The 16035-nt window shown below is 41.6% G+C and overlaps 1 protein-coding gene across 3 annotated transcripts in view; it reads left to right on the top strand.

Moving 5' to 3' along the window:
- TRIM55 (tripartite motif containing 55) overlaps positions 1-16035 on the top strand; it is a 74052-nt gene that overhangs the window by 32639 nt on the left and 25378 nt on the right. For all 3 annotated transcript variants that reach the window (XM_019548727.1, XM_019548734.1, XM_019548719.1), the window contains exons 4-7: positions 2233-2328; positions 13122-13355; positions 14464-14486; positions 14590-14714. In XM_019548727.1, the coding sequence (XP_019404272.1) occupies positions 2233-2328; positions 13122-13355; positions 14464-14486; positions 14590-14714 (478 nt within the window). The remainder of the gene's footprint in view (positions 1-2232; positions 2329-13121; positions 13356-14463; positions 14487-14589; positions 14715-16035) is intronic.

Raw genomic sequence — 16035 nt, forward strand, 5'->3', positions numbered from 1 at the left:
CCAGAGCACCACGAGTGCTCGTAAAGCCGTGCCAGGGGACTTGCAATGACCTCGGCTAGTTCCTTTAGAACTCTAGGGTGGAGATCATCCGGACCAGCTGACTTGAATACGTCCAACCCCTCCAGAAGCTCCCTAACTAAATCCTCGCTAACCTGTGGCCCAGGTGTGCCTCCCTCAGGGCCCAGGTTTTACTACTTTCCTAGTGAGAAAATATTTCCTAATATCTAGCCTAACCTTCCCTTGCGACAACTTGAGGCTGTTGCTCCTTGTTCTGTCATCTGCCACCACTAAAAACAGTCTAGCTCCATCCTCTTTTGAATCCCCCTTCAGGTAGTTGAAGGCTGCTATTAAATCCCCTCTCAGTCTTCTCTTCTCTAGACTAAGTAAGCCCAGTTCCTTCAGTCTTTCCTTATAAATTACGTCCCCCAGCCCCCCTCACCATTTTTGTTGCCCTCCGCTGGATTCTCTCCAGTTTGTCCATATCCTTTCTGTGGTGGGGGGCCCAAAACTGAACACAGACAGTACTCCACATGTAGCCTCACAAGTGCTGAATAGAGGGGAATAATCACTTCCTTTGACTTGCTGGCAATACTCCTACTGAAGCAGCCCAGTATGCCATTGGCCTTCTTGGCAACAAGGGCACACAGTTGGCTCATATTCAGCTTATTGTCCACTGTAACCCCAGGTCCTTTTCTGCAGAGCTGCTGCCCAGCCAGTCACTCCCCAGCCTGCGCTGGTGCATGGGGTTGTTCTGTCCTAAGTGCAGGACTTTGCACTTATCTTCATGAGGTTTCTTTTAGTCCAGTGCCTTTCTCATGCAGTTCCTGGAACATCATGGCTACAACATCGCTTTAACGCTACCATTATTTCCCCTGCACTCTTTCCAGGCATCATCATTTCTAAGTTTTACTGAGAGGTTGACTGGGGCTATGGGGCTCTATTATGCAGAAATGTATTAATGACTGCCATCAACCAATAATTGCAGTGGGTAGTTCCACTAATGGGGCACAAAGGCCTCTGTGGATCCCCTCATTTCTCCTTTTTGGTATTTCTGAATTTCTGAAGTCAATCAATAGGCTTCTGTTTATAGATGTTTCTGAAGCATTCACTGAAATGTTGTAATTGACCAGATGTGGCATTCATAAATTATCATTTGATTTCCAAAGAGAGATGCTATCAAGAAGAAGGCCTCACAAGCCTGACCAACTGGTCAATTAAATGAATGCAAACTGAAAGCAATCCTCAGATATTTCATGAAAATAAAAAGGTTTTAAAGCAGATAATTAATTCTATTTGTGTGAATAACCCAACTAACTGCTGTAGGATGATATTTTTGTATGTAATTACTCATTTTGTATGCTCATAATTTTGCATGTCCCTGTGAAATTTTCCAACACATTTTTAAAAGCCCTTTGATTATTTTGCCATAAAGCTGTGCAATACAGCCGTGCTTATTGATAATTACATATCTTATTTTCTTAGAAAGTGAGGACATAAAGTTTGGTTTGGTGTTATGAGTTGAGGAATTCTACTCATGACTGTCACTGATTTACAGCATTGCCATGGTCAAATCAGGAGCTGAGTACCATTGTTTTGGATTAGCTTTACTTTGGAATAGTGGATATTTAGTACCTAAGAAACTCAGGCTTTTAATTGGCCTATCAGTCTCCCATGATATACCACGGCCTGTCAGCCAGAGACGTAGACTACAATGCATCATAGGATATGTAGTCTCAATGGAGATCCCATGCCATGGAGGAAAACAGAGACTTGAAGGAACCAAAATGACAGTTCTTATGAGGAACCACATTTACTCAGGTGGATCCAGAGATGGGGATGCAGTCTCAACCTAAAACAAAAGATTTCATTTTCAGTTTAAAAAAATAACAAAAATGTTACTAATCCCTGAATAAGTATTACTGAGTTCAGCATTTCCAAATCAGTTTTTTATTCTATGAAAAGTTCCACAATCTTCAATTTTCATCCTTATTTAAACAAAAACAAATGTCCTAATATTAGAACTTCCCATGAGATGGAAACTCCATTTTCAGTCACCTCTACTTCTAAGCACTTGCGTACCTTTGTGCAGCTGGTTCATTCATTGTCTTTGAATTTCATGTTATGTGTGCTCTCTTGTGAAACCTGCCTGAGAAGAAAGCATTCAAAGTAAAATTACCATTGAGCCATTGCATGTTTAACTCTGCTAATGATAATTCCCCTCCTTCTGTTTAGACCGAACTCAGTGATGGTATTGCAGTGTTAGTAGGAAGCAATGACAGAGTACAAGGAATAGTTAGTCAGCTGGAAGAAGCCTGCAGGACACTCGAGGTAAGTAATGCAATTTTAACTTCTACTTCAACATGATGTCTATATAATGCATCTCTTTTTAAGCAATGTTAATTATCGGGTGTGAGTATCATTCAGTGGTCAGCCACCTTTTTTAGGTCATGGGCTGGAGTGATCCATTTCAAGTCAGAGGCAGGAAGTCAGGCACTAGGAACCAGCCACTGCTGCTTCTTTTCCCCTCAGTGGTACAGGGAAGTGCCTACTGCCTTTTCTTATCCCTGTAGTGGCACAGGAAAGTAACTGCTGCCAAAGTCCCCTGCCACTGAATGCTGCCGAAGCCCCATGTTTGTGGCTCAGTGGACCTGATCCAGCCTGTGCGCCATAGGTTGCTGACTCCTGATATAATTCATTTTATCCAAAGGGGCTCCCAAATCTAAACACCGTATACATTACACCAGAGATTGCTAGCTCACGATCGCGTATTGAGTTTCACACAAGGAGGAATTTTTTTAAAGGTTCTCATGATTTCTTGATTCACTACAATTCTTTCTGCTGTCTTCTGTTAATCTCAATAAGACTGAACCTAGAATTTCTTCGGAAAAGATAGTCATTATTTCCTTAAACAACTTGTAAGTGTAAAGGACAATTTATTTTCTAATGTCTACCATGCTTTCAATGGAACTAAGATTAGACTGTCCTGCTGTCCTTTTCAGGCTACACAAGAAGGCACCGAGGAAACAGTAGAGCTGTATGTATAGGTTGGATAGTCCAGATAAGTAATAGCAAGGACACGAGTAGACATCAGGAGAGAAACTGAAAAGGAGTCACAAAGTAAGATGCAGGCAGAAAGAACTGATGGCTAGAAGTTGAAACCAGATTAATTCAGACAGGAAATAAAGCACAAGTGTTTAACAGTGATTCTACACTGGAACAAATTACTAAGGAAATCAGTGAATTCTTTATTATTATCAAGTCAAGACTGAAAATCTGCCTGGAATATATGGCTTAATCAAACACATTTTGGGCCTCAATATAGTGATAACCGGGGATCCTAGTTTTCTCTGAAAAAGAAAATCACAAATTCTCTGATAAAAACAGCAAATTCTCTCATAAAACACCAAAATCTACAATAACAATGAAATACCGCTATGTATATAGGTATCAATTGAACGCAATGTTTTACTGATGTATTTACCATTCCAAAGCAATTTGGAAGCCTACCAATGCTTCAATCTCTATAATGAAATACATTCTAAATACCTATAAATGTTGACACTTAATTTTGGATTTTCTATAATGGAAAATCAGAGCTCCCCCAGCCCCTGTTGCTCACCAGGGTGCAGGTCAAGGCCCCTCACTCCCAAGCTGCAGCCCCCAGCCCTGCTGGTGCCTCACTCCCCTCCCACAGCCCCCCGGGCCTGCTGGTGCCTCTCACTCCCCAACTGCAGCTCCCCTGGCCCTGTTGGTGCCCCTCACACCCCACCCACAGCCCCCACAGCCCTGCTAGAACCCCTTATTCCCCACCCAAAACCTCCCTGGCCTGGGAAGTGGAGTGCAGAGCCCAGCTCCCCCTCCCCTGTGGGTGGCATGGCCGGAGTGGAGCCTGTAGCAGGATGTGGAGGTGGGCTGCCCTGCTGCTCTTCCTGGGGCCTCTGCAGCCCAGCAGGCAGGACCTGGCATGGTAGGGCCAAGTGGGGCCAGGCAGGGAAGCTTATGAGACTACTGGAAGCTGTGCACCGCCCTGGTGAAGTGCCCCTGCCCACCTGGCAGCAGTGAGGTGCACAACTCTGTGCTGCTACTCATGCTACTGCTGGGAAGCCAGGGGGCACCTTCTCAGAGTTAGGCAGAGCTCCCAGCAGCAGCACAAACCTTCCCACCCAACCCCTCTCTGCCCTGCCCTGCCACACCAGGTCCCACCTGCTGGGCTGTGGATGCCCCAGGGGAGAGCAGCAGGGTGAGGAGCCTAAGCCTGCAGCAGACAGCCTGTCCCACTCTGCACACTAATTTATAGGTCACGTCTCCTATGTGCCCCCCCCCTCCGGAGTACACACAGCACTGCGGAGCCAGTCCTAACCCCTCCCACTCTCCAGACATGCCACCCACAACCCCATCCCACTCCCCACCCAGGCCCTGCATCTGAGAATGGCCCCAAGGCCCATGCACTTCCCAGCTGGGCAGCAGCCCCAGCCCCATCTATCTCCCTCTCTTCTTATGGGGGCCTCAATTCCATCCCCTCCCTCCTGCTAGACTTACCTGTGGGAGCTGCTCTCCAGGCTGCCTGGCAGCCATGTACATGAACATTCACATCGTGCCCCCTGCCCAACCACCCTCCTCCTACTTCCCCCCAGCCTCTTGCAAGCTGGAACTCTGCCAGCCTGCAAAGAGCTCTTTGCAAAAGTGGAAGATCCACATGTTTCTCCATTAAAATGAGAAATCCACATTTTTCTCAGTTAAAAAGGAAAATACATGTTTTTTTCCATCCAAAGGCTCTGCCAAAAGTAGCATCCAGAGTGGTAGAGGCATAAGAGGTGGAAGCAGGGTGAATGAGGCTTAGCCCCCTCCAAATGCAGGGCAGCAGTAGGGCTGCAAGGCAGCCCAGTCACGGGGTTCCAGCAGCTGCAGCAGGGATGGGGAGGGGTAAACGAACAGTGTTGAAAGAGGGAGAGGGGCTGGGGCAGGTGCTGCACAGCCAGGGTGGGGCGCGGGATGGAGCCACGAGTGGCTCATCCGGGGGTGCAGCTTTTGCTGCTACACACCCTGGGAGGCATGGGGAGGGGGTGTGCCCCTGGATCTGTGTAGGGGGTAGTGGGCTACTATTGCTGTCTGGTGCCAGGGCTGCACCAGGCTCTTCCTGGAGGGTGGGGCTGGGCTGGGCTGGACTGAGCTGCGCTCGGAGTAGGCTGAGGCAGTGCTGGGAGGGGGCTGCAGCCACCTGAAAATTTGTCGTAGCCCTCCCCCACCGACAACTCCCCCTCTCAGTGCCACTGCCTCCTGCCCTGAGCACAGCCCAGCCCAGGCCCCCACCTTGTGGTGGCATACAAATTCATAAGGGGAGAACAACACGAAGTAGGCAATGATCTGTTTACCAGGGCACCCCCCAGAACAACAAGGAACAATGGCCATAAGCTACTGGAGAGCAGGTTTAGACTGAACATTAGAAAAAAGTTCTTCACAGTAAGGGTTGCCAGGATTTGGAATAATGCTTGCCCCATTCTTTGGGGTCTTCAAGAGGAGACTGGACAGGCACCTGGCTGGGATCACACGATCCCAGGTTTGGTGACTCTTTTCTTGCCTGCCAGGGGCAGGGGTCAGACTAGATGGCCCACTGAGATCCCTTCTGACCCTAGAATCTATGCTCTACAAACACAGATGTTATATTTATTAGCAGTATAGAGCCCGCTCCCCAAAAGAATTGGCTCCTTACAGTACCTCTGCTATAATGAAGGTTGAAGGTTACATATTGTATAAAATATAATTGTTCTAATAAGAGATTTAAAATTCACATCCTAATACAAAGTGTCTTAAAATTTTCTCTGTCTCATGAGAATAAGAGGTGAGCTTAATGGTTCAAATGTGGGGTCACTGGAGCCAGGTACAAATGCAGCCCTCCTAACAATCATGAATGTACAAAAGGACCTGGCTGCTTTAGCTTTTTTGTGAACACTTAGTGTTCTTGAACACTGAGACTAGACTCTAATCTTTCCCCAAATTGTTTCACTTGATTGACATTTATCACAGCTACTAAAAGCTCTCTGTGCCCTTTGGGAGTTATACTGAAAAATATTACTAAGGTTTGAGTTAGAATTACATGCACGTGCATCATTACTAGACATCCCCTTAACAGCCAAAGGGTTTCCAGGTAATCTGTTGTCACAGTGACTGGATGGCCTGAGAAGACATGCTCTGCTCAGTGACCTGAGCTCCCCTATGAGTTTGAACGCTAACTTTCAAAAGATGTGTGTTCTACAGGGGTCCTTTAGGCAGTTTTTGCCCCAAGATCAAAATTGGTTGATTTAGGCAATATTTTAAAGTAACCTAAAACCCACAAGCAAACTCTAAATTTATTTTAGAAGTAGAGTCATAAAAACATTAATTAATTAAAGAGAAAATTAAAGACCCCATTAAGCAGTTGGAATCATGTAATCACCCTAATAGAACTGTATGCAAACAAAGGAAAGGGAGTAGCAGGGTTATTTGGCCAAAGAATGGCTGATACACAGCTCCCTAATACAAACTGTTCATAACACTTCCAGATTCCTAGGTTTTTATTCAAATCTGAGGGATATGGGGAATCAGAATAGCAAGGGGGTATGCTGAGAACTGTTGGAGCAATGCAGGTTGTATGGGAGTTGGAGAACGCATGGTGGAGAATACAGAATGAAAAGATTTTAAGCTTCAGTGAAGTTGATAAATGAGGATGAGTAGTAGGAATTAGAGAGACTAGAAAAATGTGGCAGGGATTGGGGAAGATTAAGGACAGTTTGCTTCATTTTCACCCATCTGTTTGAAGCCATTCCCTTTCCTGGCCAGGTTAAATAGTGAAGGAAATGCCTTTTTAAATGGGAAAGACACTTTTTAACACTTTTGACATACACGTGCACACACCTCTCACCTACGCAGCTGTGAGCAGCTCCATATAGCACCTACTGGAGTCCCGTGGCTCCACTACAGTACTGATGTCAGAAGTGCACTCTGGAAGGCATTGTCTTTTAAGGGGTCACAGCTGACAACAGGCAATACAGAGAAAACCTGCGTATGTATTTTCTTTTGGTGACTTTCCTAGCAAAGCAGAAACCTTCTGTTTTGCCTTGCTCTGCCAACCTTCAGACCTTGCTCTGCCAACAGAATAATGGGCTCTGCCATTAGAGGAGACCCATAAACATGGATGAATATGGGACCCATGTTTTGCCAGCAAAACTGTGTAGTGGAGACCAGGCCTTGGTAGGAAGCAGGCAAGTACAAATTCCACATTAAAAGATATTCCCATTGTTCTCTTAAAGTGGAGGTTCCCAAACTTTATTGGTTCCCATGCCAACTTCTCAAAAAACTGAATCTTGAAACATGAAACATTTTGTGTTTGGTGAATATATATTTTATGCCTCAGTGTGTTTAAGTATTTACATTTATAGTAAGATAAGTTCAGTAGAGAGCCGCCAACAAGAGATAGAAGAAGAGAAAGGTGTTTGGCTAGGGGAGGCTGGGTTGGAGGGGTAGGGGACATGAGGTTAGACTGAGAGTAGGCATTCTCACTGAAGTACAACCAGCTGCTGAGGATGGGGGGAGCATTTGTGTAAAAGGGCAAGGAGAGCTCAAGGGGAGGGGAAGGAATCTTGGCTGGAAGTAAGGCTTTACTTGAGTACCAAACAGCTGCAGTTCCAAGGTTTTTAAATTCCTGGTTCCTTTCCAGTTTGCTCTGAGCCAGTGAGCTTCTGGCAGTCTCACTGCAGCCCCCGTCTTCCCTCGAGAGTCTTTCCCACAGGTATCTAGTCCCTCGAATCACAACTCCTTCCCCTTGGTTAAGAGGCTCCTTCCTGGGATTTGCAAAAGTTCAGATAGGTTGCTCCAACCCACCGATGTCTAGAATTCTCAGAGATTCCCTTGTTTCTTAAGACTTATACAAATTTCACCCTTGGTTCCAGTGCCCTATAGCAGCAATGTCAAGTATCAGAAGGATGTAATCTATCATTGTATTAAAATGGTGCCCTTTTACAATGACAGTTATGTAACTGGTCATACTGATGTCATGGACAGTTGTTTTTTTGTGTTCGACAGAAAAGAAAACCAGAAGACAAGATGTTGGTGGGAGAGAGCATAGAACAGTGGCTAGACAGACTGTGAGGCTACCGCAAAAGATAGAAAAGCCATTGCGCTGTTATACTATAGATTTCAATGTGGTTTTATTCAAGAGGGAAGAAAAACATGTGCACTGATCATTAATGGTGTGTATCATGCGCCAGATTTGAGACGGCCTCTGTTGGCTGTGGCTGGCCTAGTCAGTTAACCTACTGCTTTAACCCAGTAGCATATGACGTGACTGGGAAATTGGAGGCCTAGTCCTGGAAGCTCCCTAGTGCTATCAACTTGCAACACATGCTCAGAACCTCCCAGCATCTGGCTGCAAGAACTGTGGGACTGTCCAAACTGCAATAGCACTGGCTCTAAGCGAGGGCAGAGTCCAGTATGCCCTGCCATCATCCCACTTATCTGAGTCTGCAGACATGCTTCAAACCCAGAAATATGCCAGTGAGGCTGCTACAGACTTCTCTCTCTGTGCTGCATTCAAACCCTTGGTCTCCAGTGTCCTGAAAGCACTTGCTAGAGATAATCCAGAAGCAGCCTCGCTTGCAAATTTCCAACCTTGGAGCAAGTCAGCGGGCTCAGCTGGTTAGGGCATGCTCAGGCCTTTCTTTACAGGACCCACCACCACCACCACAGTCATGCAGACAAATCCTTATATTCATCTGTTGCCTAATCCTGAGGTAATAAGAGGGCAGAGTCCTGATATCCTTAGAAGTATCAGAAAATTGTATATTTACATAAAATAATTTACTTTTATGGCATTTTATCATCCTTTACAGCAATGATTCTCAATCAGGGTGATGAGGCTCCCTGGGGTGCCTTGAGATCTTTTCAAGGGTGACATGGGGTACTGTCACACAATTTTAGCACAGTTAGGGGTACAAGCAGATTTCAGAAGATAAATATCTGTATTTCACATAGGAATTTGTAGTATTAAAATATTCTGGTCTCTTGTGTTCTGAGTTCTTTGCAAAAGAAGAATTGCTCTAGTATTTTCTGTAGGAAAAAAACAAGTGAAAACAAAAAGTTGGAATTTTCTGAGGGGTGCCGTGGGTCTAATGACAGGTGCATTGAGTTTAAAAAGGTTGAGAACCACTGCTCTAAGAAGGCTGAATTCTTTTATTTATGAGGCTTTTGTAAATGTTTTGCTATAAGAATGATTTTTTTGCTTCTCTAATAGTAAAAGTGTTTTTCATAAAGTTATTCAAAGACGGTTATATCAGTAAAGCAAATTAAAATAACTATTCTGCTGTGTTTGCAAGCAACACAGTAAATGATAGTAAGAGAGACCATGTGCATTGACTTCAAGGTCAGAACCTGAGGAAACCTGTAGCAAACGAAATGCATGTCCCTCCCTCCCCACCCTGCTTCCAACTGAAGAACAGAATTAGAAGCCTACTGATCCCACAAAACAGGAGCAGGAAATAGAAACTGAAATAACGTATTTAAAAGCAAAGTTTTTAGATTGTAACAGGTGAAAAATATAGATTTCATGGTCTAAATGTACAGTTGCCAAAGCCTCCTGTTTCTCTATGCAGCCATAGCAAGGACAAACAGATATGTCTAAGTTTGATTCAAGGAATATAAAATTGTTAACCCAAATAAATGGGTGAAGATGTTAGCAAAAGTCAAAACTTTGTAGTCAAGAAGCTTTTGCATAGTAAGTATGAAATTGGCTGCTATCGGGAATTTGCAGACAGAAATGAGCCTTTCAAGTAAGTTAGCTGCAGAAATTAAAATAATATGAAAGCTTAGGCTCCTTTCCACTCCAGTATGACTAGTGAATACAAAACCAAGACTTCTGTCATCTAAGCTGAAACTTGAGAACACACTGCTAAAAATACTTAAATAAATACAACAGTCTCTGAAAGTAACTTCCTTAGAGTCATTGACTCATATGTAGTACTCATCTTTTGAACTCTAAATCTAAAATTGAAATTGATGGAATAAGGAGTTCAGAGCCCTTTTGCATCTGAAAAACTAAGAGGTTGCAGGGGAAAAAAAGATGTTACAACTTCACATGTTGCTTTCACTTCACATGGCAGGCAAATCACTCTCTTTGCAATCACAAGACTATCATCTGAATTTGACACCTGTTTGACCTTGAGTGCTAAAACGAATGGCTGGATGGAGAGACATATATCACACCCCCCCAGAAATGGGCTTGCTTATTAACCTTGGGCTTTTTGTATCCCCTGCTTAATGTATCCCACTTCTTGGACCATTTTGCAGTGCTAAACAATATAGATATGCCAAACCAGTTTCTATTTAGGTCCAGTAAGCAAATGCCCAAGTTCTATATTTAATTAAAGTTCCTATGTAATGTTTAAAGGAAATAATCCAAATACTCTTAAAATTGCAGCCAGCTAACCAAAAAGTAGCACAAATTCACATACTACACTGGAAGCAATAATGGAATGTAAAAATCCAAATCATGGAAACCATAGTTAAAAAAAATAAAATTTAGGACTGTCCAATCAAACAAAGTGGGAATTTCCAGAATTCTGACACTAAATCCCTTTTGATATTGTACTTACTTTAGCCAAAAATTGTTAAATGCTTTTACCTTGGCCCTAGGATAGGAGTCACCGGGGGGAGAACATCTACATGAGATGTTTACTGCAAAGTTGGCTGATTAGCTGCTCCATAAATGTCACCTGCCTACATACGCACTCCTATTAGGCCAGAGTAAACAAATTAACTCCACATCAGGATAGTACCTGTAAATACAAGTATTATCCTGCTGTGGAGCCTTTGCTTTGGCGCCTTTTATTCCTTAGCAGGGCATGTGTAGACACTGCCTGCTGGCTAGCCCTGCACTGAAGCACCCTTGTGCCCCAGCCAAACCCCTCCACAGCATGTTGAGCTGCAGGGGGAGCAGCCCCAGGCTGGCAGGCTGACTCCCCCCACCCCCACAGTGCCCTTTGCGAGCTAGTGCTGCCCCGACTTAGTTCAACATGCTACAGTCCCAGGCACAATGAAAACGGAACACTTGGGAGCAATAAACTCTGGAGCAAATATTTAGACAAGTATCTAGACATTTCTTATGCTCTGGAGTTGATTGTTTCCAGTTAATTTCATGAATAGACATGTCTCTCCTTATCTCTCTGTGGCACATCTACACATGCAATTAACCAGAAGAAATAAACTCCAGAGCTTATTGCTCTGGAGTTTATTGCTTCCAAGTATACCATTTGAACTTGTACCTAGGACTGCAGCACAATGAGCTGAGCTGGAGTAGCCCCGACTGGCAGGGTGCCCAGGGAGTCAGCCTGCCATCCTAGGCAAGCCGTCCACAGCTCATTGTGCTATGATGGGGCTGACTTGGGCACAAGAGTGATTCAGCGTGGGGCTAGCCAGCAGGCAGCCCCCATACTGAAGCACCCTCGTGCCTTACCCAGACAGGGCAGCATCTACACATGCACTGCTGTAGAATTTTTTACTTTGCAGCAGGATAGGACTTGCATTAACTGCTGCAGAGTAAATTAATTTACTCCAGCCTAATAGGGGCACATGTGTAGATGCTGAGACATTTACTGTGCAGCTAGTTAGTCAACTATACAATACATGTCTTGCGTAGATGCACATGAGTCCATGCAGATACCTTTGGAGTTAAACTAAATAAAGTTTTAACAGGGCATAGCAACTCTCTGAGGGCATGTCTACAAATGCATTAATAGGCATTAAATTTAGTACCTTCAATATGGGGTACTAAATAAATACACATTAGATTACCCCAATGTACAATAGTGAAAGCCCATGCTTCTTTAGGTGCTTAATGTTCAGTAGCCTATTCTACTGTGCATTAGCATATTTGCACAGGTTTTTACATGAGGCTTTAATTCACAGTAAAATAGGCTACTGTGCATTAAAGTGTACATGTAGACACACGCTGAGAGAGTTTAAGCCAGAAAATTAGAAAAAAAAAATAGGATTCAAAAGACACCACAGTGAGAAATGTAGTTAGGACTCTAGTTGACAACACTGAAACTTAGACAGAAAACTGGAATTAATATTCCTACCTGTGTCAAGAAAGTAGTGTTCATCTTTAATTATTATTATAAGCAATCAGGATTTCCATTTTATATCTCATATGAAAAATGGCAGCTCCAAACCCCTGAATGGGAATTGAATCAGTTCATACTTCCAAGGAAAAACGTCACCAACATAAGTTCTTGCCAGGCCCTGTGTTCTTTCCGAAGACTAATCATGGAATTATTCAGCAAACCCAATCTTCCTTTTTCCATGCGATATGTTAATATGGGACCATGGATGGATATAGGTAGGATTTTGCTGCACCTACAAATTGCATACAAGATCTGTACTAGAGGAATATTATTTAGGTGGCAAAATCAAGCATTTAAAGGAGAGTGAATGCCAGCATTTTGGTTAGACCCTTAACTTTCCCCCACCCCTTGTATTAATACATCACTATTTCAAAGTAACATCATATACTATATTTTTCACAGTACTCCTGCCACATTCAGTAAACGTGTTAAGTTTTGATTGTTTTGTACTTGAAAGAGTCTTTTCTTTGTCAGAGTAGTAGAAAGAGGATTTCCATGTAAATGAGAATCAGGCCCAGACAGAATTATTTCAGGATCACTGGTAAACCTGGACTTTTTTCTGAATTTTTCAGAACTGATTTGAGATGCTCTGTACTGTTCAATGATCGTAATCATTCTTCTGTTTATGTAGTTAAGTTCAGCTGCTAAAATGACCATGTCTTCTTAATTAGTTTGTGGCTTTTAAGCAATATGGCAGACACAACATAAATGTTTGTCACCTCTAGTCTTATTAGTGTGCTGATACAGCAGTAGTCTGTCTTTTAAAAAAATTGTTCAGAGCAATCCATAATTTTTTTTGTTATAACAGATTTAACTTAGAAAATTGCAAAAGTCTCTTGGGTCTTTAAAAAACAACCTTTGTATTATTCAGAAAAGGATTTCTTTGACAAAAACACTTCTAAGTAATTGTAAAAATAGAAACAATTTTAAGCAACATAACACTTTTAACATAAACCAAATGATTCACAGGATTGCTGCAGAAGACAGAAGGAGCAACTGTGTGAAAAATTTGATTATCTATATTCAGTACTGGAAGAAAGAAAAAATGAAATGACACAAATAATCACTAGAAGCCAAGAGGAGAAGCTGGAACATGTCCGTTCCCTAATGAAAAAGTATGCAGACCACTTGGAGGCTGTGTCAAAGCTTGTTGAATCAGGAATCCAGTTCATGGAAGAACCAGAAATGGCTGTGTTTTTGCAGGTATATTGTAGAGAATTTGATAGTGAAATAGGACAGAAGTGGGAGTAATTATCACAGATATGTTTGAAAGTTCTGAAGTACTTTTCCTATCAGACACATTTGAATGGCCAGACTTGTGTGAGTAACAACCAAACAAAAATATAGGCTCAAGACTTTGTTTTTCCTGTTCACACCAAAAATGCTGTGGATTATAAATTTTCAGAAGCAGGAAGCAGAAACAATATTTTCATACATATCCTCATATCAGAAATGTACAACTGGCAGCCCATGGGTAACATGCCCATGGATCACAGGCAAGGGGTAGATTGCAGAGAGCCCTGACTGTAATACCTGAGTACATGCTGATTATGCATGTGGATTTAGCCATTTCTATCTGTGAGGAATTGGAACATTTTAATCTCCATTTTGTATATGCATTTTGACAACTTCCTACCAAAGTGTTTTTCGGGTCTCATCTTGAAGCAGGTCCACTGAGCAGGTAGTAAGGGAAGTCATGTGAAGGTAGGAGGAGGAGAACAAGCCAGAGGAAGGGTGCTCAGTGCAATGGATTCTGCCCTGGCAAGGAGGGGTCCTGGCTTTGTGCCTTGTTCCCTGCCCCTCTGGAACAGAAGCTGTCCCACTCGCTCTTCTGTTTAGGAGGTACAACATAAAGCAATCATATTCTGATACAGATAGAGGAAGAATCCAGGTTGTGTGTAAGTGCCAAAAATTACACACCTACATAAGGGCCACTTTAGCACATAAAAATGAAATAGGATTTATCTGAAAGTGTCTCAGCAAATACCACATAGGAAGTCAATGGCTGAATCAAGAATTAAACCCAGATTATTATTCAGTTTTCAAAAAAACAAAGTCAGTTTGAGATTTCAGATTTATTTTTTCCCTTTCCCCCTTTTCGGACCCAAAAAGAAATTATGGTTCAAATATTTTTTAAAAATTCCAAAGTAGGTCTCGTCTCATTCATAGGGCTCATGGTTGTCATTAATAATGAATGCTCAGGTTAGTTTGTTTAGAAGCAGTTGTATAAGAATTAGGATCTGTTGTATAAAATTTCTTTGACATAAAGGAACCATTTAAAAAGTCAGTCATTTCACTTTTGTTTTCACAGAATGCCAAAACGTTGCTTCAAAAGTAAGTACTTTCTTTTGGACAGAGAGTTTATGTTGTTTATCTTTTATTATAAATTACAAATTTATTTACAAAACAAGTTGAATGACACACATCTCTATTTTAGAATTACTGAAGCATCGAAAGCATTTCAAATGGAAAAAATAGTGCCTGACTACGAAAATATGAGCCATTTCACTGTAAACCTAACTAGAGAAGAAAAGATAATAAGAGAAATTGACTTTTACAGAGGTATGTTATTTATTTGAGCTAAGTTGCTTTCTTAAATTGCAGCTGTGTGTAATTTACATGAAGATATGGTGTGAGGAAAAGTCAAATAAGATACGCATAGCTATCCACAAATATAACTAGACAATTTTACACAAATTGTAATCAAAAGCAAAACCTATCACAGTTCAAAAAGATATTACATGTTGTTTTCCTTTACTATAGTCTTAGTATTTTCTTTAAAAATGGATCCTTCAGCCATTATTGATTCTATATGTAAAAGTGTTGCAGTAAGCAATACTGCAGATCCACTAAAACAGAAAGTACCAGATCAGTTTGCATTCAGTTCTAGTAAGCAATTACCCAAGTTCTGTATTTCGCTAAATTCTGAAAGTATAAAAGCTACAGAGGAAATCATTACAGTACAATGATACTAATAATAAAAGTATGAAAATATAAATTATATTTTTTCTTTTTAAATATATCAGAAAAATGTCAGAAAATGTAAAATATATTCTACATTCTGTATTCTATATATTTATAGGAAAAAGCAAAGGTTTATCATTCTTTTTTGTTTTAGGGTCTTGGTTTGGTGTTATTTATATTCCCAAAATACAGCATGTACAAAATAACAAAAAGTTGCTATTCTATGTTTAGTAAAGTAGTGTGTAACTTAGATACCTGTTTTGCTTTATCTTACAAAATAATAGGAATGTTGTGGGCAAAAACAGTTGAAATAAACAGATTTCTCACCTAAAGCTTTGAACATTTTAAAATATAGAGGGCCACAGTGCTGGCCATTTATAATTTATCTGCTAAATAATCAAGCTCCACTAAGGCATTTATATTCATACAGACATCATACCATTGCTTTGATATATACCAACATACAGTTTCAACATAAGTAGTTCAAGCCTTCATTTTGGGTGTACTTAAACTCTCTCTGAAATCAATGGAGCAAGTTTGCAAAATCAGGTTAAGATAATCTCTTATATCAGTATTATTTAGTTTAAGAACATTTATATATTGTGAGGCAACACCTGGTTTTCAATTCTGTTTTCACTTGTTATAGGACACAACATGCCCTTTTCACTGACAAAACTCTCATGACCTTTATATTGTCAGTTTGAAGCTACATTTAATGCATCCATTCATGGTTATTTCTCTGAAGTCCAGTGATAGTGCTGTATAAGGTCTGATTTTTTTGTGGGGAACAGGGATGCATAATATGATTATGCAGAACAAAATGCCTAGTTAGGTGTCTTCCTTTCAAAATGGAGACAAAGGTCTTTGGGTAAATCTGATGTATTTTATTAAACCAACTCAAATGATTGGAAAAATTCTT

Source organism: Crocodylus porosus, unplaced genomic scaffold (genome assembly GCF_001723895.1).
Source record: "Crocodylus porosus isolate Cpor-Errol unplaced genomic scaffold, CroPor_comp1, whole genome shotgun sequence".
NCBI classification, from domain to species: domain Eukaryota; kingdom Metazoa; phylum Chordata; order Crocodylia; family Crocodylidae; genus Crocodylus; species Crocodylus porosus.